Source organism: Notamacropus eugenii, chromosome 5 (assembly GCF_028372415.1).
Source record: "Notamacropus eugenii isolate mMacEug1 chromosome 5, mMacEug1.pri_v2, whole genome shotgun sequence".
Lineage (NCBI taxonomy): Eukaryota > Metazoa > Chordata > Mammalia > Diprotodontia > Macropodidae > Notamacropus > Notamacropus eugenii.
The window spans coordinates 144,427,200-144,452,253 of NC_092876.1; the positions used below are offsets into that span (position 1 = coordinate 144,427,200).

General features: G+C 35.1%; 1 protein-coding gene across 6 annotated transcripts in view; it reads left to right on the forward strand.

The window, feature by feature from the left end:
- Positions 1–25,054, forward strand: part of RDX (radixin) — an 87,132-nt gene that overhangs the window by 51,555 nt on the left and 10,523 nt on the right. For all 6 annotated transcript variants that reach the window (XM_072611171.1, XM_072611174.1, XM_072611173.1 and 3 more), the window contains 5 exons: positions 5,602–5,685; positions 5,903–6,049; positions 9,651–9,747; positions 11,811–11,974; positions 23,441–23,571. In XM_072611171.1, the coding sequence (XP_072467272.1) occupies positions 5,602–5,685; positions 5,903–6,049; positions 9,651–9,747; positions 11,811–11,974; positions 23,441–23,571 (623 nt within the window). The remainder of the gene's footprint in view (positions 1–5,601; positions 5,686–5,902; positions 6,050–9,650; positions 9,748–11,810; positions 11,975–23,440; positions 23,572–25,054) is intronic.

A 25,054-nucleotide genomic window follows, 5' to 3' on the forward strand; every position in this document is an offset into this window, starting at 1 on the left:
TTAGTACCTGCTTCCAAGAGTTGTTGTGAAGATAAATTGAGATAATGTTTGTAAAGTGCTTTGCAAACCTTAAAATATGATGTGCGAGCTGTTATATTAAGAAGCTTTCCCAAAGTCTTAGGTAGTAAGTACCAGAGTTAGAATTTGAACTCAGGTCCTTTCACTCTTAAGTTTTAAGGTCATTTTAATATGCCATGCTTTCTTCCAGTTTTAAGAATTCTAGAATGACAAAAAGAACATTGTGTTAGCTTGAATATAATCCACTTAGAGTCTAAAAGTCAATATTTCACTTACATGTTTCTGATTTTTGTGGTTGAAGGGTAAAGATGAAAGGAGTTACTGTAGTGGAACTGGAATTTGGTCTTGAATTCAAGACCAGAAATACATATCGCTAAGATGGTAGAATTGACCTGATTTCCATTTGAAGAAATTCTTGTTTGAGGTTACTTTTGATTTCCATTTGAAGAAATTCTTGTTTGAGGTTACTTTATGAAATTTTATCAGAGAAAAATGCAAAATAAATTTGAGACAGAATTCTTGGTTTCAGATGTGGTATCATAGCCTAGTTTAAGAGATAATGTTCATGAAATAGAGACTAGTAAATGATGTGTTATAAACAACAAATGTATTAAAAACCAGAGATGAGTGAGATCAATGAAGGCTAGAATAAAAATAAAATCACCTTAAGTTGGCATAATACAGTAATTTTTTTTTTTATGTTGGACTAAAGTGCATTGCTATTGATTTTTACAATATGTAAGTTTAGGGAAGATAGCCCCTTGACAGATTAAGAAGCTGAAGCTCAGAAAAGGTAAAGGGAGTTCAACAAGATTAGAAGTTGTTTAGTGACACAGCAGGACTCCTGAATCATGTAGAAGGCAGAATTTTAGATTGGTTTTGAAAAGTGGTTAAGATTTGGGCATGGATAAGAGTGAGGATGAAGGAGAGTATTTTAATCAGTAAACATTCATGTGCCAGAAACTGTGCTAAGCATTGGGGAATACAAATAAAGAAAGAAGAGAAAAAGATAAAAGGGTAAAAATGTCCTCAGCTTCAAGAAGTTTACATTCTGGAGAGGATCAACAGATTGTTTAGATTGGTACTTTGTATTTTGTGTTCAAAATGGGAGCAGTTTTCTTATATTATTTCTTGAGTTATGATAATGTTTCTAGTGCAATACTTAAAATTCTTAAGTTGTCTCTGTGCTAGTCTTCAAAATTCATTGTTTTGCTTGTTTTCTTTTCATGTTATTGCTTTTTGTTTCTCTTTTTTCCAGATTGCCCTTCACTTTTGTGTATTCCCAATCTATTCTCTCTTTTTTTGGAGGGGTGAGTTTTGCCATCCTGGATATGTTTTCTATTCTTCTAGTTATTTCTATTGTGAAAGCCATAAATTCTGCTTTCACAATTCTTATTTCTCTATTATATCATTCAGAAACATCCTGATGTGATTTTATGCTTTTTTAAATTCATAGATTATCTGGGTATTTGTTAATTTTCTTTTGTCTTGCGGTATTCAGAGATGTCTGGGCTTGTTTGATGATCTGGAGGTCATATTCCTTTCTGCTATTAATATCTTCCCTGTTGATTTATCTGCTTAAGCTCAAGGTCTTTAACTGAGTTTTCTTTATCCTGAAATCCTTGGTAATTTCAGTATTTTTTTTTTTTTATATATTCCCCCTATTGCTTACTTTCTGAGTCCTTGCCATTTGAAAACAAGATTCCCCAAGGACTAGTCCCCAAGCTGTCTGAGCCTTCTCCTGTGCTGGGGAGTTCATTTTTCACAGCTTTAGTAGGAAAGGGCCAGGTTGTAAAGAGTTTTAAATGCCAAACACAGGACTTTGGAGGTTAATAATGAGCTATTGAAGTTTATTGAACGGGGAAGTGACATGGTCACATGTGCACTTTAGGAAAATCAATGTGTTGGTAAGGGGAGGTTGATTAGTATACGAAGGCTATTGGAGCAGTCCAACTGAGAAATGTTTAGGGTCTGAATTAGGGTGTTGGCAAGAAGGGGACATATATATATAACAGATATCGTAGAGAAATTAATTATGATTTGACAACTAATTGACTATATGAGGTGAGCAACTGAGAAGAATCAAGGATGACAGAGGAGGTTTGTAAACCTTGGTTACTGGGAGGATGAACAGCAAACAGTAATTAGGAAGTTTACAGGAGGAGAGATTTTTGGGAGGAAAGATAAAGTGTTCAGTTTTGGACATTAAATTTTAGTTGCCTATGTAATATTCAATTTGGAATGTCCAATTGGCAGTCCAATAGTCCAATGGTGATGATGTAGTATTGCTCAGAAGAGTGATTAGAGTTGAATAAATAAATCGTCTGCATGTAGTAATTAATTGACCCCATGGAGATCACAGAGATGACCAAGTGAAAGAATGAGACAGAAAAGAGAACTCAGGACAAAATCTTTGTGGGGTGGCGATCTCTACAATTAATAGAGTTGACATGAATGAAGAACTAGCCAGAGACAGATAACTGATTAGACAGATAGGAGGAGAGCCAAGAGAGGAGTCAAATACAGGGAGGAGAGAGTTTATGGGAGGAGAAGGTATTTAACAGTATCAGATGCTGCAGAGAGGACAAGAAGGATGATGATAGAAAAGAAGCCGTTATATCTGGTAATTTAGAAATTGTTGCTAACTTTGAACAGTGCAGTTTCAGTTTGTGGTGTGGTAGAGAGAAAAGACAGTGCGTTGTAGTTGATACTTGTATATTGCTTTAAATTTCAAAAAGTATTTTACACATATCATCTTACTTGATCCCTCAAGTAACCATGTCAGGTAGGCTTTACAGGTGATATCCCTATTTTACAAATAACAGAACCTAGACTCATGCAGGTTATGATTCACCATAGTGTCAGAGAAGTATTTGTACCCAGGATTCTTTTGACTTCAAGTCCAGAACTCTCTTTGCTATTCAGTAATGAGTAAATGGAAGAAAAACAGTACAGAGACTGTATGGTTGATTGATTGGTTGTTGTTCTTCGTTGTCAAAGAGGAGCAAAATGACATCACTGTGCTAGAATCAAATTTCAGTGTGTCTGACTGTGGCTGATCAGACCAGTGTGATCTCAGAATGCTCTACCACAGGTCTAGCACAAATAGTCTATGTGAACAGTTGAGGTGGATACTCTAAATCTGCACATCCTGTGTTTCTTTTGAGCTGTTTCAATTCTGTTTTGTTCATAGAGCACAGCACCTTCTCTGATTGTGGGCACGACGTTCTGAGTGGTCCTCTGCCAGTGTTTTCCCATGTCGCACAATCAATTCCAGAGTTCTTAAGCAAGACTTTTCAGAGTGTTCTTGTATCACTTCTTCTGATTACCATGTGAACGGCTTGCCCTGTGTGAGTCCTCCATGAAACAGTCTTTTTGGCAAGCATATGTTTTGTATTCGAACAGCATGGTCAGCCCATTGGAGTTGTGCTCTCTGAAGCAGAGTGTTAATGCTTGGCATTTTAGTTTAAGTTAGGACCTCAGTGTCTGGCACCTTATCCTGCCAGGTGATCTTCAGAATCTTCCTAAGACAATTCAAATGGAAGTGATTCAGTTTCCTGGCGTGGTGCTAGTATGCAGTCCAGGTTTTACAGGCATGCAACAATCAGGTCAGCATAGTGGCTCTGTAGACCTTCAGAGTTTAATACCTCTACTCTCTCATACTTTCCTTTGGGGCTTCCAAACATTGAGCTCGTTCTGGTAATGTATGTATAATTAAATGCTAGTTATGTTGTATCAATTAAGCATAGAAGTACTGGGATTATGTGTAATAGTATTATCCTTTCTAAAATTAGCATAATGGAGATGATTATCACTATCTGCATCGTGATTTGTTTTTTCATGGAGGAATAAAATTTGTTAAATATTTTATGAATTTTGGGCCTTAGAGATGGGAACTGGGTTTGAAATTTTTGTTCTATAAATCCATTAATCTTCTTTCAACATTACACTTAAAGTTATAGGCATCAGGTAGCTCATTGTTACAGTGAGAGCCACTTATTCAGTCTTTTTGTTTAAGTTGAAAATAAATTTAGAAAACAGAACATTCCAAAGTAACTTCCATTCGACAAACTGAGTGTTTCTTTACTAGTTGTATCTGAAGGGCTGTAAGTGCTGTGGTTGGCAGTGCATTGGATTTGGAGTTAAAAGAACTGGGTTCAAGTCTTCCAGACCCCACACTGCCTTATCTATGTGTTAATTTTCTTGAAAGGCAAATCATTCAATGTCTATGAACTTTAGTTTTCTTTTCTGTAAAATGGGAATAATATGATCTTTATTACTAACTTTTCAGTATTAATTTTTATGGAGGCTTAAATGAGATCATAAATGTAAAGCACTTTGTAATTGTAAATAACTTACTATGTCAATATTTGTGAGAAGTTGTTGTTTTATATGCAACAATTGAAAAATTTAAAATTTAGCAATATCATTTTATTATACAAAAAACACAGATCTTAAAGCATAAATCAAAATGCATATATTAATGAGAGCCTGTTTTATTCAAGGGCAACTAGGTAGTACAGTGGACAGAGTGCAGGCCCTGGCATCAGGAGGACCTGAGTTCAAATCTGGCCTCAGACACTAGCTGTGTGACCTTGGGGAAGTTATTTAACCCTGTTTGCCTCAGTTTCCTCTTCTGTAAAATGATCTGGAGAAGGAAATGGCAAACCACTCCAGTATCTTTGCCAAGAAGACACCAAATGACATCACGGAAAAGTCAGATATGACTGAAATGACTCAACAATTTTATTCAAGCTCTAACTTCAGGTTTAGTGTGTTTCAGGAAGAAGTTGGAAGCATAAAGTCATACTTTGGAAGGTCATGGTAGTGTTACACAACCCATATAAGCCCCAAAGTTAAACAACAAAGGAGAGGTGGGAAAGTAGGATTTGTTGGATCAGTGTAAGAGATTTAATGGAAGGGGATAAGTCTATCCTGAATCCATGTGAAAAGAGGAGCAGTGTTTTGGTCTAACCAATGTTCCTGTTACCTCTTTTTAAAAGGTAGCTCTAGGTTTATGAGCACTTTCCTTGAGAATGGAATATTTTTCTCTAAGTTCATATGTTTCCTAGAAGACTAGGAGTTTTTAAAAATGTTTTCTACCTTGCAATTTAAAATTCTGCAACATTTACTATGTAGTGTAGGAAATGGGAGTCACCAAATAAAACTTTTTTTTTTTTTTTTGAGAAATTACTATCATTTACCTGCTCCTTCCAAATAGAAGTAAATCATGGTGCTTGTACATGAATATTTTAATTAGTAATTCATTAACTGTGATAATTTAATGTTACAAGTTTAGGAAGAAAATGTGATTCAGTAAACTAAGGAATGAACTAGGATCCAGCACTTGTAAATTTGAATACATACTGTTTCACCTTTTAAAAAAAATACTGATGGGGAGGAATGTGTTAATGTTTTGATTGTTCAATTTATTAATATGCACTATTGTAGAAGGAGGAGGTCATAATAAAATATTTCTTTGATAATATTTGTAAAGCATGTATGAACATAAATTCAGACTAATTGAATTATTTTTAGATGTGTTAATTTATCTAAGCTTTCATAGAATTTTTTTCTTAATAGAGTGTTGGAACAGCACAAACTGACAAAAGAACAATGGGAAGAAAGAATACAAAACTGGCATGAAGAACACAGAGGAATGTTAAGGTACTTCAATTTTGAAAGTTTGTTTTCCCTAAGTAAAATGTTTTTGGTTTTATGAAATTTGTCATTGCATCAGATCTTTAGTAAGTATAATTTGTTTAAATTTTTAAAATTGTGTTACTAAATTTTAGCAACAAAGTGAATTTCACATTTTTATTTTGGTACTGTATATTCAATTTGCCCTGAGTAAGTCTGTTATAATTTAGCATTATCTCAACAGGGAAGATTCAATGATGGAATATCTGAAGATTGCACAAGATCTGGAAATGTATGGTGTCAACTATTTTGAAATAAAAAATAAAAAAGGAACTGAATTATGGCTAGGTGTTGATGCTTTGGGTCTGAACATTTATGAACATGATGACAAGTAAGTAAATTGCATGCCAAACTATTCATGTTTATCATAAGTAGCTACATATTTCTTTTCATTTGTTTCAAAAATACTTTTGTTAACTACGTTCATTTGGTTAAAGTTTAGTTGATAGCTCCCTAAAATTTCATTACACCTTTACTATATTTGTAACCTATGTTTTCAGATTCGACTTTTTTCCAGAATATTTATGAAATGTGATCAATTCACTGGCATAAATCGAGTATTTCTTATGTTCATTACTATTTAGGGCAGAGTTGAACATAGTACACAGCCAATAAATATTAATTAAATTAAATTGGGCATGTCACTTAAAGCTCCCTAGGATTAAATTTTCTTATCTATATGAGAATACAGGCAGCTAGGTAGTAGAGTGGATAGAACACTAGACTTAGAGTGAGGAAGAAGCATTTATTTTCACCATTTTATGAAGTATGACGCTCTCCTTAATGCATTTAGAGAGCCATTAGCCATTGGCTGGCCAAGTATTAGTCTAACCCTTTCTTTTTAAAAGGATATACTTTTTAAGGTGTGAAATCCATCAATACATCTTCAAGGACCTTCAGTAGCAGAGAAGAAAGAAGAGTTAGACATGGCAATTCTTCACTGTAGATTCCTCATTTTTTATGAGAAAGCCAAAATAACAAGATAGATTTATACAAGATCACATAGCTAATTAGTGGTGTACCTGAGACTAGAAGTTTTAATTTTAATTCCAGCATTGTTGTTTTTTAAATATCTTCACACAAATGTAATTTAAGATGTATTGATATCTTTTGTTTTTATATCTGATATTATGTATAATGTTTTACACCTATAATTTCTCACCCCTGAAAGGATGAGGAGAAAGAAAGGTGCACTTTTTTATCTCATTAAGGGCCAAGTTGGACTATTATGCAACTTTGAGTTTCATTTTTGTTTTTTGTGTTCTTTGTGCAGTACTTTTTTATATATAAATAGTGCTTCCTTGTTACTTCTACCAGCAGCGGGAAGCACATTTTAATATATAAAATACAAACCATTTGTGTGTATGTGTGTGTGTGTGTGTGTGATTTCAGTTTTTTCATTAAAAATAAATTACATTTAGGCACACATGGTGTAGTGGATAGTGAGACACAGCCTTGGAATAAGGATGACTTGTGCTCAAGTTCTACTCTGACATATATTAGTTATGTGATCTTGGGGTGTTCATGGAGGACTAGCCACCTCTGGTGTGATAGCTAGCTGAATTCCTTTTCAGAGCTACTCATTTACCTTTGATATTTTGCCTTGCACTCAATTCTCATCTGTGTCTCCAAGAAGCTGTAGCATGTCCTGTGACTACACCTGGTAAACCATTTTGGCAGAAAGGTTAAACAAAGTTGAAAGTAACCAGTGGGCCTCCAACCTATTAGTGAGTTGGGGAGTGTCAACACCAAGCATATGAAGACTTTATCCTTCTCAGAATAATGCTTTTAAGTAACAAATAAAATACATTGGATTACAAAGAAAACCAGTTATATTCGAATAAAAATATATTTTCCCCCCATCCAAGTTCATGGACCACCATGAAATCTATCCACAGATCCCATGGATGTTGGTTAACTCAAGTTAAGAATCTTTGCTCTGTGCAACTCTCTAAGGCCAGAAGTTGTACAGAAAGTGGAAACCTGCATTAATAGAGGAATTTTCCTCTTCTGGGACCTTCTTATACCAGTTTAATTGCAGGTCTAGTCCCTATCCCTGTCTTGTCACAGAAGACATTGAAGAAAATTAACAGTATAAAGCAAAGAGCAGTGAATTAAGAGGTAGAAGACCTGAGTTCTATTTATGGCTCTGCCACTTATTAGTTGTGTGGTCTTGGGCATATCATTTAACTTGAAAGCATCAATTTCCTCATCCACAGAATAGGGGATAATACCTTATCCTTTATTTATCTTCTAGAATTACTCTAAAGTTCAAATGAGGTATTTGTGAAAGTGTTTTGAAGTCTCTAAAATGTTTATATGACTAACTATAAAGGGATGCTACGTTAGGAAACTTGCTTTCTCTAACATTCATATTAATGTTTAACATTGAATTACTTTAGTAGCCATTAGATGGCATTATACTTCTTAAAAATTTAGGAAACTAATACAGTTTTTTGAAATTACTTGTTGAAATAGTATAAAATAGACTAGATCTTCAATGATTATATATCCAATTATACCAATAGAATTATGACATCTAGGTTGCTTAGTGGGTAGTGCTGTGCCTGGAGTCAGGGAGACCTCAATTCAAATCAAAGTGTCAAACCCTTACTAGTTATGTGACCCTTGGCAAATCACTTGACCTCTGTGTACCTTAATTCACTGGAGAAGGAAATAGCAAACCACTCCATTATCCTTGTCAAGAAAATCCCATGGATAGTATGATCCACAGGGTCATAAAGAGTCAGACACAGTAAATAGAATTTTAATAAAATTCTGTTAATATGGGAAGTATTGGATGATGTGATTTCTAAGCCACACTGATAGTCATTTTTGAAAGATAACAGAGAACAAGAAAAGTGCTGCAGATTTACAGAATGGCAAATGCTCTCATTTTCAGAAAAGGGTGAGTGTTGCTTGACAACTATGTAATGAACTTGGCTTCTATATCTGGCAAAATTCTAGAACATATTATTAAATGAATGGTCAGTATATATCTAGAAAGAGGAAACTATCTTCATGAAACAGTGATTATAAAGAGCTAGTATAGCTTTGTACACATCAGGTCACCCCAGACTGATCTCATTTACTTTTTTGATAGTTATTGGCATAGATTAAGTTGTTCTCTTGTCACTTGATAACAGGCTTTCGCCAATCAGTGCACATTATTTTGGTCTTTAGTTCACAGATTCATTCAAGTCATTACTACTAATGTGAACTGTATTTTTCAAGATTTCACAGAATCAGGCTTCCTATTATGAATGTGGTACACTTCAAAAGTGAAATATTATACACCAGTACAATGTCTGGTCTGGGTTTTATCTCTTTCCATAGGAATGTATTACATTGACATTTATATTCTCTATATATTTTACCCAGAGAATTAAAATGTTTTAAATAAATGTGTTGGTGGTTTAACCTTCAGCCTCTTAGTGATCCATTACACTAAATTAGGAATCATACCTGGACAAGAGGGAAAAGAACTGAAGAGATAGAATAGGTATGCTTATTGTAATAGTTCAAGCTAGAGTTGAGGAGGTCTTGAAGCAGGGTGGTAGTAACATGTTAACACGTGTTAGTGCCAATTTAGATATCCTAAAAGTTAAGTTACAGAGCTTGTCCATTCAAGCTGTAAAAACTAATGCAGTTATTTCACCTCTAGTATGGTAGAAAGAGCTCTGCACATGAGATGGAGTTCAGATTCATGCTCTGTTACTTATAAACTTTAAGACCAAGTCAGCTGATCTGAGATTGAATTTTCTCACTTTCAAAAGTGGGGAGTAATAATACTTGTACTTTCTGCTTAGTGGGCTAGTGTAAGCATGAAATACTATAATGTATGTAAAGTATTTTGGAAACCTTAAAGCACCAGATAAATATCAGTTTTTGTATATGCCTTCTTGTTTAAAAGTCTACTTTTCATTTTAAAGGTTGACACCTAAAATTGGTTTTCCCTGGAGTGAAATCAGAAATATTTCATTTAATGACAAAAAGTTTGTCATAAAGCCAATTGACAAGAAGGCACCTGTAAGTAAAAATCTCGTACTTTCTTATGTGTCTTTTACATTTGTGTTGAATTCAAGTTAACGTATTGTTTAGTGCTTACTATGTGTGAGGCATTATGTTAAGAAGTGGGGAGAGAGAGGGATTGTGTATGTAAGATGTAGACAGAAATGGAGCAGACCTACCCCTTAAGGAGCTTCCATTCTACTTTGAGGAAACAACATGTACCTAGATGAGGAAACAACATGACCAAAGTAATACAAAATTGATAATGGAGAGAACACCATACCTGGGTTCATCAGGAAAGGACTAGTGGAAGAGATAGCGCCTGAAGTATATTCTGTAGAGTCTATAGATCAGGGGAAAAGAATAGGGTGTACATTCTAGACTTAAGGGGCGACCTGTACAAGGGGGTGGAAGTGGAAAACGAAATGTTGTATACAATGAACAGCCTGGAGGTCATCTTTATTGGAGCAGTCGAATAAGGGAAATAATATGAAATAAAACAGGAAAGATAGGAAGAAGCCAGATTGTGAAAGCTTTAAAAGCCAGGCTGAAGAGTTTGTATTTCAGATTAAATAAAGCAATCATAGACATTTATTAGGTGCCTACTATGTGCCTCAGTGAATTGTGCTGGGTGTGAGGTCTACAGACAGTAAGGATAGCCCTGTCAGCAACTGTGGGGATTAGGAAAGATAGTGCCTGAGCTAAAATTTGAAGGAAAATTTGGGAGTCTAAAAAGCGGGCATGGGATATGACCAATGTAAAGGCACAGGGACCAAAATATGATTATGTGTAAGGAATGGCAAGAAGTCCAGTTAAACTAGAGTTCATGAAGGAGAATAATATGTAATAAAAGGTAGATGAGAGTCAGATTATAAAGGGCTTAAAATGTTAGACAGAGGAGTATGGTCAGATCTTTGTTTTAGTAGTATCATTTTTGGCAGTTATGAGAAAAAGAGTGGATTGGAGAATGAGGGAATGAGGTAGGAGACCAATTAAGAGGCTATTGCAGTAATCCAGATGAAAGATAATGAAAATCTGAATATGATTGAAGCTTTGTGAGTTGAGTACACAGATGTGTAAGATGTTAAAGGAGGATAAATGAGACTTGGAAATTGATAATGGAGATGGAAGGTGGTAAGTGGGGGAGGGAGGAGAAGTCAAGAATGGTTCCAATTTTGTGGAAATATGTGGTACCTTCTAAAATGATATCAAAGAACAGAAATTCTCATTTATCAAACTGACACTGGAAAGCATTCTGTTTTCATTGTTTAATATTCTTAATGGTGAAATGGTGAAATTATTGTGCTTTTTAAATTTTATTGAAGGAGGCATATATATATATATATATATATATATATTTAAATTTAATTGAACAATATTTGTTGGAATAAAGTCAAAATTGTATAAGGAGACCATTAGTGGCATTTGGATAGTGGTTGACTGTAGATCTGAAAACTCAGTTTAAAAATTTTTGTTTGACTATTTGTTTTATTGACTATAGTGCAATCTAGGTATTGGTCATTCATGGTATTTTTATGATAATTTATAGAATTGTAAGTTATGGTCTTAATTTTTAGTGTTAATGTAACTTGAATTTTAAAAATTTACAGATTGGAGGATTTCATTTAAGTGGCAGCACCTATTCTGTTGATGAAATAGAATATCATAGTCGAGCATTCTGAACTATCCATAGAAAAAAGGCAAGGATTCAGTATTCTTTGACATTTTGAGTCTGCAGTAGATATTTTCATGAATGAGTTTGGTCTTTTACATTGTTGGAAAAATACCCCAAACAATTAGGACCAAGCAGAATTGTGTCTCTCAGTTACAATGATCAAGGACTGAGTTACTTTTGGAAAAGTAGAGGGCAAAAAATAAATGGGACCCAATATGTGGCTCTGGAACATTTAGAGAAATCACTTATTAAGGGCCATTGACATGAGTCCTGTGAGATTTCAGCTAATTTCCAAGTTAACTGTTATGTGACTGAACTCTTTTACTAATATGTTAACACTTAGTACAAGTTATTGGTGATGGACTATCCATTGCAAGGAAGTTAATTTAAAATAATTTATGTTTAGGATTTTGTTTTTTATGCACCTCGTCTGAGAATCAATAAACGGATTTTAGCTTTGTGCATGGGAAACCATGAGCTCTACATGCGAAGAAGAAAGCCTGATACAATTGAAGTACAACAGATGAAGGCTCAGGCTAGAGAGGAGAAACATCAAAAGCAGCTGGAAAGGTATGAAATTTTGCAGTATTTAATTTTTAATTGATAGGCATATAGTTATCTAAAATTTTAGACAAATTAATTTCTTTGAAGTGCTTCAGATTTAAATTACATAGAACCTTTCATTGTCATTGAAAAACATGAGCAAGACATTTGAGTGTTCTAGAAGCACCATCATTCCCCTTTTAAGATAAAGGTTTGTAATTATAAAGTTTGAAGTCTCATCACATAAGGATTATGAGAGTAGCCTTTCATAATGTCACTGAATTGTTTTCCCTCTGCCCCCTTATGCAATCCTTGCTATTCTACTGCTGAATATCTTTTTGGAAGCATTTGATTAAGGATCTTCAGCTTGTCTTACTGATGCTTTCCAGGTAAGAGTTTTCAATAATTTTCTCAAAGTCTCTGTGCTTTTAGAAAAACTCACCTGATAAGTCATAGCATAGAGTTGAGCAGCAGCCGTACTTTCTTATAACAATAACATTTTCCAAATGTTGTGCATTTGGAATTCTCTTAACAGAAATTAATTCTGGTAAGTTGAGAGTTTTAAAGTAAATGGTTATTGGTAAAAAAATCCTTCACTAATTCTGAATTTGCAGAGCAGAAATTGGTTTGAACTTAATCCTTGCTAAGGAAACCTTTTCTTTAAGGTCCCTCAAGGGACCCACTCGGTTTAGCATTTTATCAATCTGAATTTGAATTAGTATGTGTATTCAATGAAAATGAGATTGCATTAGAAAAAGTCTATACTTTGCACTTTAATTACTTAAATTGCCATTCCTATCAATGAGTCCAATTAATTGAAGTTTTATTGAAATATTTATCTTGCATAAGGAAAGGCATCAGTTAATTTTGTCACAGCTGACTTGTACTTGGCCTTTAATGGAGAAAAATAATGATCTAAGACTTAAACCTTACACTAGTTGATTTTAAGTCACCCAACTTTCACCCTGAATAAGGTCAAGGACCATTTGGAGTATACTTCTTGATAGCCTTGAGGGCTCAAAAGTAGGAAGAGAGAGGGCAGGAATTTAATTTTCTACTCTTTAGTTTTCTAATACATGTTGACCTTCCCAAATATGTCTCTCCATAGCCTTTATACTAGCTGTTGTGTCATGAAAACATTTCTTGTGCCTCCTTTGACATGTGTGCTCTATAGTTCAGTATAATAGAATCTCAGAATTGCAAGGACCTCAGGGGCCGTCAAGTCTAAGCCACTTCTTAACAAGGATTCTCTCTTAAGACACATTTGATAATTAAGTGTTTTGTTTTTTTTTTTAACCTTTTTCTGGAACCCACATCTGGTGAGGTGAGGAGGCAGAAACCTTATGAAATAGCCCATTTCTTACTTTTGGGTGACTCATATTGTGAGGGAAGCTTTTTTTCTCTCTGACATCAGTCCTGAATTTGCCTCTTTGTAGCATCTGTCCATTGTTCTTAGTTCTGATCTCTCAGACCAAGAAGAACAAATTTCATCCCTCTTTCACATGACAGTTCTTCAAATAATGAAGACAGCTATTGTGTATCCTCTTGAGTCTTTGTCCAACTACCCCTAGTTCCTTCAGTGTCATGCCTTTCAACCTTCTGGTTGCTTCTCGCTGGATACTCCGACTCCTCTCAGTGTCTTTTAAATGTGATACACAGAAACCAATACACTGTTTTAGAGATGGTCTTCCAGAGGAGAGTACAGCGTATTATCTATTTTCCCACTACCAAGTTCTTGAGATTACATTAACTTTATTTTTTATTATGTTACATTAACCTACACTGAATTTGCAGTCCTCTAAACCCTCATATCTTTTTAAGATAAAATAGTGCGTGCTGGGCCTGGAGTCAGAAGATCTAGTTCAAAACCAGCTTTAGATGCTTACAAGTTATATGGCCCTGGGTAAAGCATTTAACCTCTGTTTGCCTTAATCCACTGGAGAAGGAAATGGCAAACCACTTCCAATATCCTTGCCAAGAAAATCCCATTGACAGTATGGTCAGTGGGGTCACTAAGAGTTGGGTATCACTGAACATCTGAATAACAAGAAGCATTTATCTGGTACTTTAAATACGTCAACTTATTTGAGCCTCACAACAACCCAGTGAGGTAGGTGCTATTATTATCTTAATAAGTGACTTATACAGTGACCTAGTACATTTCTGAGATAGGATTTGAACTCCAAGTTTAATGCTCTCTCTGTTTAATGTAGTACCTTAACATCATATATAAAATAATTATGCATGTGGGATTTCTGTTAATTTTGTCTCATTCTTAGCACACAATTGACCTGGCTTCTTTTCTGGTCATATATGTCTTTGACAGTATTATTTCATTCATTTGTTTTTGCTTTGTTATTTATTATTTACTTTTAACATCATTCATTTTTAATATACTGTAGTCTACCCATACCTACCACAAAAACTTTCTTCTTATTAAATTTGGCTCAACATCCTAGACTGTCAATACTTTTTAGGATCTTGACTTTGACATCCAGTATGTTAGCTATCCCTTCCAGCTCTGTGTGCTCTTTAAAGTTGATCAGTGTGCCATCTATGCCTTCATCCAGGTCAGTGATAAAAGTACCCAACAGAACCATGTCAAGCACAGATCCCTGGGCCTCTAGACACTTAAAAAAATCCCAAACAAACAAAAACCCAACTTGTTGATGACAAACTGATGATTACTTTGTAGATCTGGCTATTCAACTCATTGAAGTTCCATCTAATTGTTCTGTTTTCTAGCCCATATCTCTTGTCATGAATTGCTAAGTAATTGTCTGTGGAGCTCTCCAGATCTGACAATTTAATAATTCTTATCAAAGAAGAAAATGTGGTCTAACATGATTTGATTTTTTCTTTTTTTCATATAAATTTATTTTTAGTTTCTTTTTTCTTTTTTTCTTTTTTAATGTTTAACAATCACTGCCATACAATTGAGATTTTATCCCCCCCCACCTACCCTCCACTACCCCCCTCCCTCCCCACGACTGCATACAATTCTGTATAGATTCTACATATACTTTCCTATTGAGTATATTTTCACTATAGTCATGCTATGTAGTCAGACTAAAATAAATGAAAGAAATCGTATAACAAATCAGAACATGATACACAAACACATACACATACACAAACATGATCTGCTACATTTTGTGAGTGACTTCCATATTTCTTTCTCTGAGTATGGAAGGCATTTTGCCTTGAGAACCACCTTTGGGATTTTTTTTTTCTTTTTTATAAGAAGTTTTTGCGTTATTACAAAAATCCAAGTCTACCAGAAAAAACTCTCACACACTGTGGTCGTTGCTGTGCACAAAGTTCTCCTGGTTCTGCTCCTTTCACTCAGCATCAGGTCATATAAGTCCTTCCAGGCCTCTCTGAAGTCTTCTTGTTCATCATTTCTTATGGCACAATAGTACTCCATTACATTCATATACCATAATTTATTCAGCCATTCCCCAATTGATGGACATCCCCTTGACTTCCAGTTTTTGGCAACTACATAGAGTGCTGCTATAAATATTTTTGTACATGTGGGACCCTTTCCCATTTTTGTGATCTCTTAGGGATGTAGTCCTAGTAGCGATATTGCTGGGTCAGAGGGTATGCACATTTTTGTAGCCCTTTGGGCATAGTTCCAAATTGCTCTCCAGAATGGTTGGATGCGCTCGCAGCTCCACCAACAATGAATTAGTGTTCCAACTCTCCCACATCCTCTCCAGCATTTATCATTTTCTTGTTCTGTCATGTTTGCCAATCTTATAGGTGTGATGTGGTACCTCAGAGTTTTGCATCTCTCTAATCAATAGTGATTTAGAGCATTTTTTCATATGATTATAGATAGCTTTAATTTCTTCGTCTGAAAATTGCCTGTTCATATCCTTTGACCATTTATCAATTGGGGAATGACTTGTATGATTATACATTTGGGTCAGTTCTCTATATATTCTAGAAATGAGGTCTTTATCCCCGAGCTTAGCTGTAAAAATTCTTTCCCAATTTATTACATCCCTCTGGATTTTGGTTGCATTGGGTTTGGTTGTGCAAAAACTTCTCAGTTTAATGTAATCAAAGTTATCCATTTTGCATTTCATAATGCTTTCTATCTCTCCTTTAGTAAAGAATTCTTTCCTTCTCCATAGATCTGATAAATACACTATTCCTTGCTTCTCCAGTTTATTCATGGTATCAATCTTTATACCTAAATCATGTACCCATTTGGACTTTATTCTTGTGTACGGTGTCAGGTATGGGTCTATGCCTAATTTCCGCCACACTGTTATCCAGTTTTCCCAGCAATTTTTGTCAAACAATGAGTTCTTATCCCAGAAGCTGGGGTCCTTGGGTTTATCAAACAGAAGGTTGCTATATTCCTTGCCTACTGCATCTTGAGTGCCAAGTCTATTCCACTTGTCTACCTCTCTGTTTCTTAGCCAGTACCAAGTGGTTTTGATAATTGCTGCTTTATAGTACAGTTTGAGGTCTGGTAGCGCTAGGCCACCTTCCCAAGCATTTCTTTTCATTAGTCCCTTTGATATTCTGGACCTTTTGTTTTTCCAAATGAATTTTGATATTATTTTATCCAGCTCTAGAAAGTAATTGTCTGATAGTTTAATTGGTGTGGCACTAAATAAGTATATTAATTTAGGTAGAATTGTCATTTTTATTATATTAGCATGGCCTACCCATGAGCAACTAATGTTTTTCCACTTACTTAAATCTGACTTTATTTGTGCAAAAAGTGTCTTGTAATTGTGTTCATATAATCCCTGGGTTTGTTTCGGCAGGTAGACTCCTAAGTATTTTATACTGTCTACCCTAGCTTTAAATGGGATTTCTCTTTCTATCTCTTGCTGTTGGACTTTGTTGCTAATATATAGGAACGCAGAAGATTTCTGTGGGTTTATTTTGTAACCTGCAACTTTGCCAAAGTTGTTTATTAATTCTAGTAATTTTTTACTTGAATCTCTGGGATTCTCTAGGTAAATCATCATATCATCTGCAAAGAGTGATAACTTAGTTTCTTCTTTGGCTGTTCTTATTCCTTGAATATCTTTATCTTGTCTAATTGCTACAGCTAACATTTCTAGTACCATATTGAATAATAGTGGTGATAATGGACAACCTTGTTTCACCCCTGATCTTATTGGGAATGCATCTAGCTTATCCCCATTGCATATAATGCTTGCTGAAGGTTTTAGATAGATACTGCTTATTATTTTATGGAAAGTTCCCTTTATTCCTACGTTCTCCAGTGTTTTTAGTAGGAATGGGTGTTGTATTTTGTCAAAAGCTTTTTCTGCATCTATTGAGATAATCATGTGGTTTTTGTTAGCTTTGTTGTTGATGTGATCGATAATGCTAATAGTTTTCCTAATATTGAACCAGCCCTGTAGTCCTGGTATGAATCCTACCTGATCATAATGTATTAATCTCGTGATAAGATGCTGTATTCATTTTGCTAAAATCTTATTTAAAATTTTTGCATCTATATTCATTAGGGAAATTGGTCTATAATTTTCTTTCTCTGTTTTGTCTCTTCCTGGTTTGGGTATCAAAACCATATTTGTATCATAGAAAGAATTTGGGAGGACTCCTTCTTCCCCAATTTTCAAAAATAGTGTATGTAGTATTGGAATTAACTGTTCTTTAAATGTTTGATAGAATTCACTTGTGAATCCATCTGGCCCTGGAGATTTTTTCCTAGGGAGTTCATTGATGGCTTGTTCAATTTCTTTTTCTGAGATGGGGTTGTTTAAGTATTCAACTTCCTCTTCTGTTAATCTGGGCAATTTGTATTTTTTAAAATATTCATCCATCTCATTTAGATTGTCGAATTTGTGGGCATAAAGTTGGGCAAAGTAGTTTCTAATTATTGTTTTAATTTCCTCCTCATTGGAGGTGAGTTCACCCCTTTCATTTTTAATATTAGTAATTTGGTTTTCTTCTTTCTTTTTTTTTAATCAGATTGACCAAAGGTTTATCAATTTTATTAGTTTTTCATAAAACCAACTATTGGTTTTATTTATTAATTCAATAGTTTTCTTAATTTCAATTTTATTAATCTCTCCTTTGGTTTTCAGTATTTCTAATTTGGTATTTACTTGGGGATTTTCAATTTGTTCTTTTTCTAGCTTTTTCAACTGCAAGCCTAAGTCATTGATCTCCTCTTTCTCTATTTTATTTATGTAAGCATTCAAAGATATAAAACTTCCCCTAATAACTGCTTTTGCAGTATCCCATAAGTTTTGGTATGTTGTCTCACTATTGTCATTCTCTTGAATGAAATTGTTGATTGTTTTTATGATTTCTTCTTTAACCCAACCCTTCTTTAGAATTAGATTATTTAGTTTCCAATTGATTTTTGGTTTCTCTTTCCATGGCCTTTTATTACATGTAATTTTTAATGCATTATGATCTGAAAAGGATGCATTGATTATCTCTACCTTTCTGCACTGGATTGTGAGATTTTTATGTCCTAGTACATGGTCAATTTTTGTAAATGTTCCATGTACTGCTGAGAAAAAGGTATATTCCTTTCTATTCCCATTTAATTTTCTCCAAAGATCTATCATATCTACCTTATCCATTATTTTTAGTTTCAACATTCACTTCCACAAAACTTTGAATTTCAAATTTTCTCCTCATTTCCCCCCATCCCTCCTCCCACAACATTGTGTATTCTGATTGCCCTTTCTTTCAATTTGCCCTCCCTTCTATCACCTCCTTCCCCAACCCCCATCTCCTTCCCTTCTATTTTCCTGTGGAGTAAGATGGATACCCCATTGCTTATATATCTTATTTCCTAGTTGCATGTAAAAACAACCTCTAACATTCATTTTTAAAGCTTTTGAGTTCCACATTCTCACCCTTTCCCCCTCCCCCTTGCCTCATTGAGAAGGCAAGCAGTTCAATAAAGGTTATACATGTGTGGTCATGCAAAACACCTCCATAAGAGTGATGTTGTAAAAGACTTAACTATTTCCCTCTATCTTGTCCCACCCTCCATGAATTCAATTTTCTCCTTTGATCTGTCCCTCCACTAAAGTATTTGCTTCCAATTACCCTTTCCCCCAATCTGCTGTCCCTTCTATTATCCCCCCCCCCCCCTTTCTTTTTATCTCCTTTATCCCCTTCTTCCCTGCTTTTCCTATAAGGTAAGATAAATTTCCATATTCAATTGAGTGTGTATGTTATTCCCTCCTGAAGCCAAATTCAGTGAAAGGAAGGCTCACTTATTACTCTCTCACCTTCCCCTTCTTCCCCTCCTTTGTAAAAGCTCTTTCTTGGCCTCTTTTATGTGAAATGATTTACTTCATTCTACCTTTCCCTTTCTCTTCTAGTACATTCCTCTCAACCCTTAATTTTTTTTTAGATATCATTCCTTCATATTCAGCTCACCCTGTTTGCTTGCTCTCTTGTTCGCTCTCACTCTCTCTCTATGTATGCATGTGTGTTGATATATATATAGATAGATATCTATCTATCTATATATATATATTCCCTCCAACTATCCTAATACTGAGAATAGTTTCATGAGTTACAAATATCATCTTCCCATGTAGAAATGTAAAGAGTTCACCTTTAATAAGTCTCTTATGATTTCTCTTTCCTGTTAACCTTTTTTTGCTTCTTTTGATTCTTATATTAGAAAGTCACATTTTCTCTTCAGCTCTGGTCTTTTCATCAGGAATGCTTGAAAGTCCTCTATTTCACTGAATGCCCATTTTTTTCCCCCTGAAGGATTATACTCAGTTTTGCTGGGTAGATGATTCTTGGTTTTAATCTTAGCTCCTCTGACCTCTGAATATCATATTCCAAGCCCTTCAGTCCCTTAGTGTAAAAATTGCTAAGTCCTATGTTATCCTGGTTGTGTTTCTACAATACTTGAACTGCTTCTTTCTGGCTGCTTGCAATATTTTCTCCTTGACCTGGGAACTCTGGAATTTGGCTACAATATTCCTAGGAGTTTTCCTTTGGGGGTGTCTTTCAAGAGGTGTTTGGTAGATTCTTTCAATTTCTATTTTACCCTCTGATTCTAGAATATCAGGTTAGCTTTCCTTGATAATTTCTTAAAAGATGATGTCTAGGTTCTTTTTTTTGATCATGGTTTTCAGTGAGTCCAGTAATTTTTAAGTTATCTCTCTTGGATCCATTTTCTGGGTCAGTTGTTTTTCCAGTCAGATACTTCACATTGTCTTCTGTTTTTTCATTCTTTTGGTTTTGTTTTATCATTTCTTGACATGTCATAAAGTCATTAACTTCCATTTGCTTGTTCTCATTTTTAAAGAATTATTTTCTTCGGTGAGTTTTTGGACCTCCTTTTCCATTTAGTCCATTCTGCATTTTAAGGCGTTCTTCTCCTCATTGGCTTTTTGAACCTCTTTTGCCATTTGGGTTAGTCTAATTTTAGAGGTGTTATTTTCTTCAGCATTATTTTGAGTTTTCTAAAGCAAGGTGTTGATTAGTTTTTCATGATTTTCTTGCATCACTCTCATTTCTCTTCCCAATTTTTGCTCTACTTCTTTTTTGATTTTCAAAATCCTTTTTGAAGTCTTTCATGGCCTGTGACCAATTCATATTTTTCTTGGAGGCTTTGGATGCAGGAGCTTTGGCTTTGTTGTCTTCTTCTGGATGTATGTTTTGATCTTCCTTGTTACCAATGATGTAAGAAAATCTTTCACAGAGAAAGTAAGAATCCATAGATTGTTTCTTATTCCCCATTTGCTCATTTTCCCAGCCAATTATTTGGCTAAGTGGAGGGCTCCAGAAGCAGCCTCCACTTCAGCAGTGGCTGTTGTTGCCCTGGTGCTGGGGCCTGGGCCAGACCACGCTCCCCTCTCAGCCAGGTGAGAGACCCTTCCCACTGACCTTTGTCTTTAGCATTTGTGAGTTGAGAAGTCTTGAATCCCCAGCAGCTACCAGCGATTCAGTCCCCTTAGGCTGCTCCTGCTTAGTCTGTGCCAAGTTCCCCATGTGAAACTGTGCTCTGCTCCCAGCCTGGTACAATATACCTTTTCCATCAACCTTCCAGATTGTCTTGGACTGGAAATTTGCTTCAGTCTATCATTTCGTGGCTTCTGCTCCTCTAGAATTAATTTAAAGTCATTTTTTACAGGTTTTTTGACAGGTTTGGGGGGAGAACTGTAGCAGGTTCCTGCTTCTACTCTGCTATCTTGTCTCCCAACATGATTTGTTTTTACTGAAGTCATGCTAAATCTTTGTGATCACTGCTTTTTTCTAGATGTTCATTAACCATCAACTTAATAGTAGACTAGAATTATGCCAGGATAACTAGTCGGATTCTCTGGCCTATACTTTGCAGGTGTCCTTCTTTTCCGGTTTTTGAAAATTGGGATACTTGCTGCTGTCTAATCTTGTTGTATCTCTCCCATCCTCTATGATTGTTCAGAGATTGTTGACAGTGGTTTAGCAATATGATCTTCTAGTTTTCATTACCTTAGGATGCATTAGTTTATCTGGGCCTTGTGATTTGAACTTGTCAAGGGCAACAAGATGTGATCTTATTCTCTGTTTTTGGTATGAGCTTCCTATTATTATCCATTTTTGTTCTGTCCTGTCTAGTCTCATGTCATTTGCATATAGAAAAATAGAAGCAAAGTAAGAATTACACTGTTCCTCCTCTTCATTATCTGTTCATTTGTAATTATTAGCTTTAACTATCACCTCTATCTGGGTAATACTAATTATACGTAACCTCTCTCCAAAGTTCTAGTACCATTTCTAGCTCCCCATTGGTTATTTTCACTTGGATGTGACATTGTATGTGACTCAATAAAGCATATTTCAAACTGAACTTAACCCTGTTCCCTTCCATATCCAAACTCAGGATCCCTTTACCAGCTTCTTTATTTGTAGCATGGAAAAGAAGAAAGGCTTGGGCTTCTATATTGTGGTCCCTTATTTATTGTACAATTCACTTTAATTTATGATTTTCAATTTCTCATTTCTAAAAGAAATGTGCTTTATTGAATGATCTCTAAGGTCCCTTCCAGCTCTAGGAAAAATCTAGGAAAAAAGGCCTATGTTGATGTCCCAAAATCTTCCTGGTCATTAAATTTCACAAACTCTGAGTCAGTTTTTACTTTAATCGTCCTTATCCTACATATACCATCAGCCCTCATATCTTCGTACCTGGACTATTGTGATTTTTATACACAGTAATGTAAATTTGTTCACTCACAGCTTCTCCATTGCACTCTTTGTGTTGCTTGGCCTGTAGGCCAATGTACTACTAATATACAACTGCAATCCTGTTCTACTCAAAAAACCTTCAGCCACTTACAGCTCCCTAAAAAATAAAGTATAAATTTTTGATTGCATTAAAGTCCTCCACAGTTTGACTCCAACTTGCCTTTCTAGTATTATCTTGTACTACTTCCCTGAACATATTCTATTTTAGCCAGACTGTTTTCTCTTTTATCCTTGTCTTGTTGTGTCCTGTCTCTGTGCATCTAATTGCCCTATCCCTTAAACCTAGAATGTACGACCTCTTCCCCTCACTTCCTTACTGCCATTTGCTGAAGTTTCTTTCAGTGCCCAACTCTTCCATGAAGCCTTCCCTTGACCTTCCTTCCCCCTTTAGGTGAAAATAGTTTTTCTCTCAAATTTCTTATATCTAAACTTCTTTCTTTTTTTAAACTTTTCCTTTGTACTTAATTTAATTTCCCTTTTTACTATAGTTATTTATTCATATGTATCTCCCCCCCATTATCTAGTAAAATTCTTGAGTATTTCTTGTATTATATACATCATTGTATCTAGCACAGTGCGTTTCACATAGTTCTAACGTATAGTGAGGAAATTTAAGATAATTCAAGAGAAGTAGAATCATTTAGAAACAAATGGGTACCATTTAATGACTTAAACTGTTGTTTTTCATTTGCTTTTGTCTTTTGTAACCTAATTAAAACTCAGGTTGAAATGTTGAAAAAGATCTAGGATTTTGGTGTTAAGAAAGCTTTGGTTTGTTTTGATTCCTAGCACTTTAGAAGCCTAGTCAGTACTTCTGAGTTTGCCACGTCTCTATTATTGTCAGAAACCTACAAGTACCTAAAACTGTTCCTTCTCTTTTAGGCATTAAAACCCTTGTAGTTTACTTCGGTACTTTAATTAATACAGTGCTCGGACTGTATTCTACTAGTCTGTTCAAGGTCATGGAATCCTACCTTACCTATGTGTTTCCTTCAAGCCCTTGCTCCTGCTTTTTCTTGTGAATAGTCATAGTGAACACGAAAGTTGTGCGCTTATAAAGTCTTATCTTCAGATTTTAAACTTTTAAATGTGCTGACTGGCTTAAGTTTGATGTCACTCCTGTAACAGCTCCTGTTTCCATATTCGTAAAAGCATTATATATTTCCCCCATCTTTAAGTATAAAGTAGCCTCAGTTTTATTGTTTCCCATTAACAGCTAAATATTTGTAATCTAATAATTGAATTATAATAATATGCTTGCAACTCTTTTTTAAGGGCACAACTAGAAAACGAAAAAAAGAAGAGGGAAATAGCAGAAAAAGAAAAGGAGAGAATAGAGCGAGAAAAGGAGGAGCTGATGGAACGTCTAAGACAAATTGAAGAACAGACAATGAAAGCTCAGAAAGGTAAGTTTCTTTGAAAAAGGCTATCGAATGGTTAATTTAATAGCATTTCTGCAGATCTTACCACTGATTTTCAAAATTAGTTTTGTTTACGATGGTCTCAATTTTGACATTTTTTTAAAGTTAAAATTTGCTCCAGGAATAATTTGTTTTCCCACTCAATTCAAGGTTAAAAGGACATAACTAGAACACCATATTCAAATCAAATTTCTTCAGTGTACTGCAGGAAGCATGCTGTCTTTTAAAAAATATATTTATGTCAAGTAAATCCATGCACTGTAAGTTTGCGTGATGTTTCCAGGTCCCTCAGCTGCTGGGGTCACAAGCAGGCCTTAAACCACCATCTTCCTAACTCCAAAAATGGCTTTGCCCAGAGTGCTTTGAGAGTCTGAAATATGGAAAAGCTGCTGTCTTCTTTAGGATGAGGAATTTTCATAGTGAGAGTTCCCTGCAGCAATAAAATCATATTCCTATATGCCCTCCTCTCCCCCAAAAAATCCCACCACCCATGATCACATACTTTACTGAATTCTATGTGCAAAAGCATTGTAGAGGACAAAGGAACTGACTGGAAAAAGAGACATGTTGCCATTTTGAAGAAGTGGTACCTAAGAAGATAAAATAATTGGTTATATTTGTTTCTATAACTTATAGTTTTTCAAAACATGTTATATTTGTTTCTGTGACTTAGAGTTTTTCAAAATAGTTTCCCATATATAATTTTATTTGATTCTGAGTTCTTTACGCTTTATGACATTGCCTGTCTGCTGTAACTGTGTTTCAGTAGAATATAAAATATTATTAATGTAGTTTAATGTTTAAAGATGTATTATTGTTTGGAGATTTTGTAGCGTCACTCATTTTTTTGAGTGCTTCATTTTGTTATTTGATGAGTGGGAGCATATAGTAATCACTTCTAGGTGGAAATAAGTTGTGAGAATATATAACCAATGATGAGCTTCAGTGAAAGCAAGAGTAAAAGGGGTCATTGGGAAAATGTATGATGGGGAGAGAAAAGGAGTTGATCATGTAATGGTGGGTGAGGGATGACAGGTGGAGAATCCCAGTACTCCACTAGTATAATTAGGATGATGGAAGAAAGCAGGAAAGATCTCTAGCCCATCGGATAGGCATTGTTTATGACACATTTATGGGAGGATGTGGATAGGAGTCACGTAGGAGGAAGGGCAGGTATGCATGGGTTGCGGTCTTTATTCTAAATTAATTAGACCGTAGATCCATTTAGATATATAATGATTTACATCACACTATAAGGTTTGCACATTGCTTGACATTATTTCATTTGGTGAAAACCCTGGGCAGTAAATACTGTTGTCCCCATTTTACAGATGAAAAATTGAGATTGTAGGAGATTTAATGACTTGCCTAGAGTCACTAGCTAGTATGTATCTGAGGAAGGATTTGAACTCTGAAATGTCTGACTGCTATCCTATCATTCTATCTGTTTTGCCACTTAGTTGCTGAA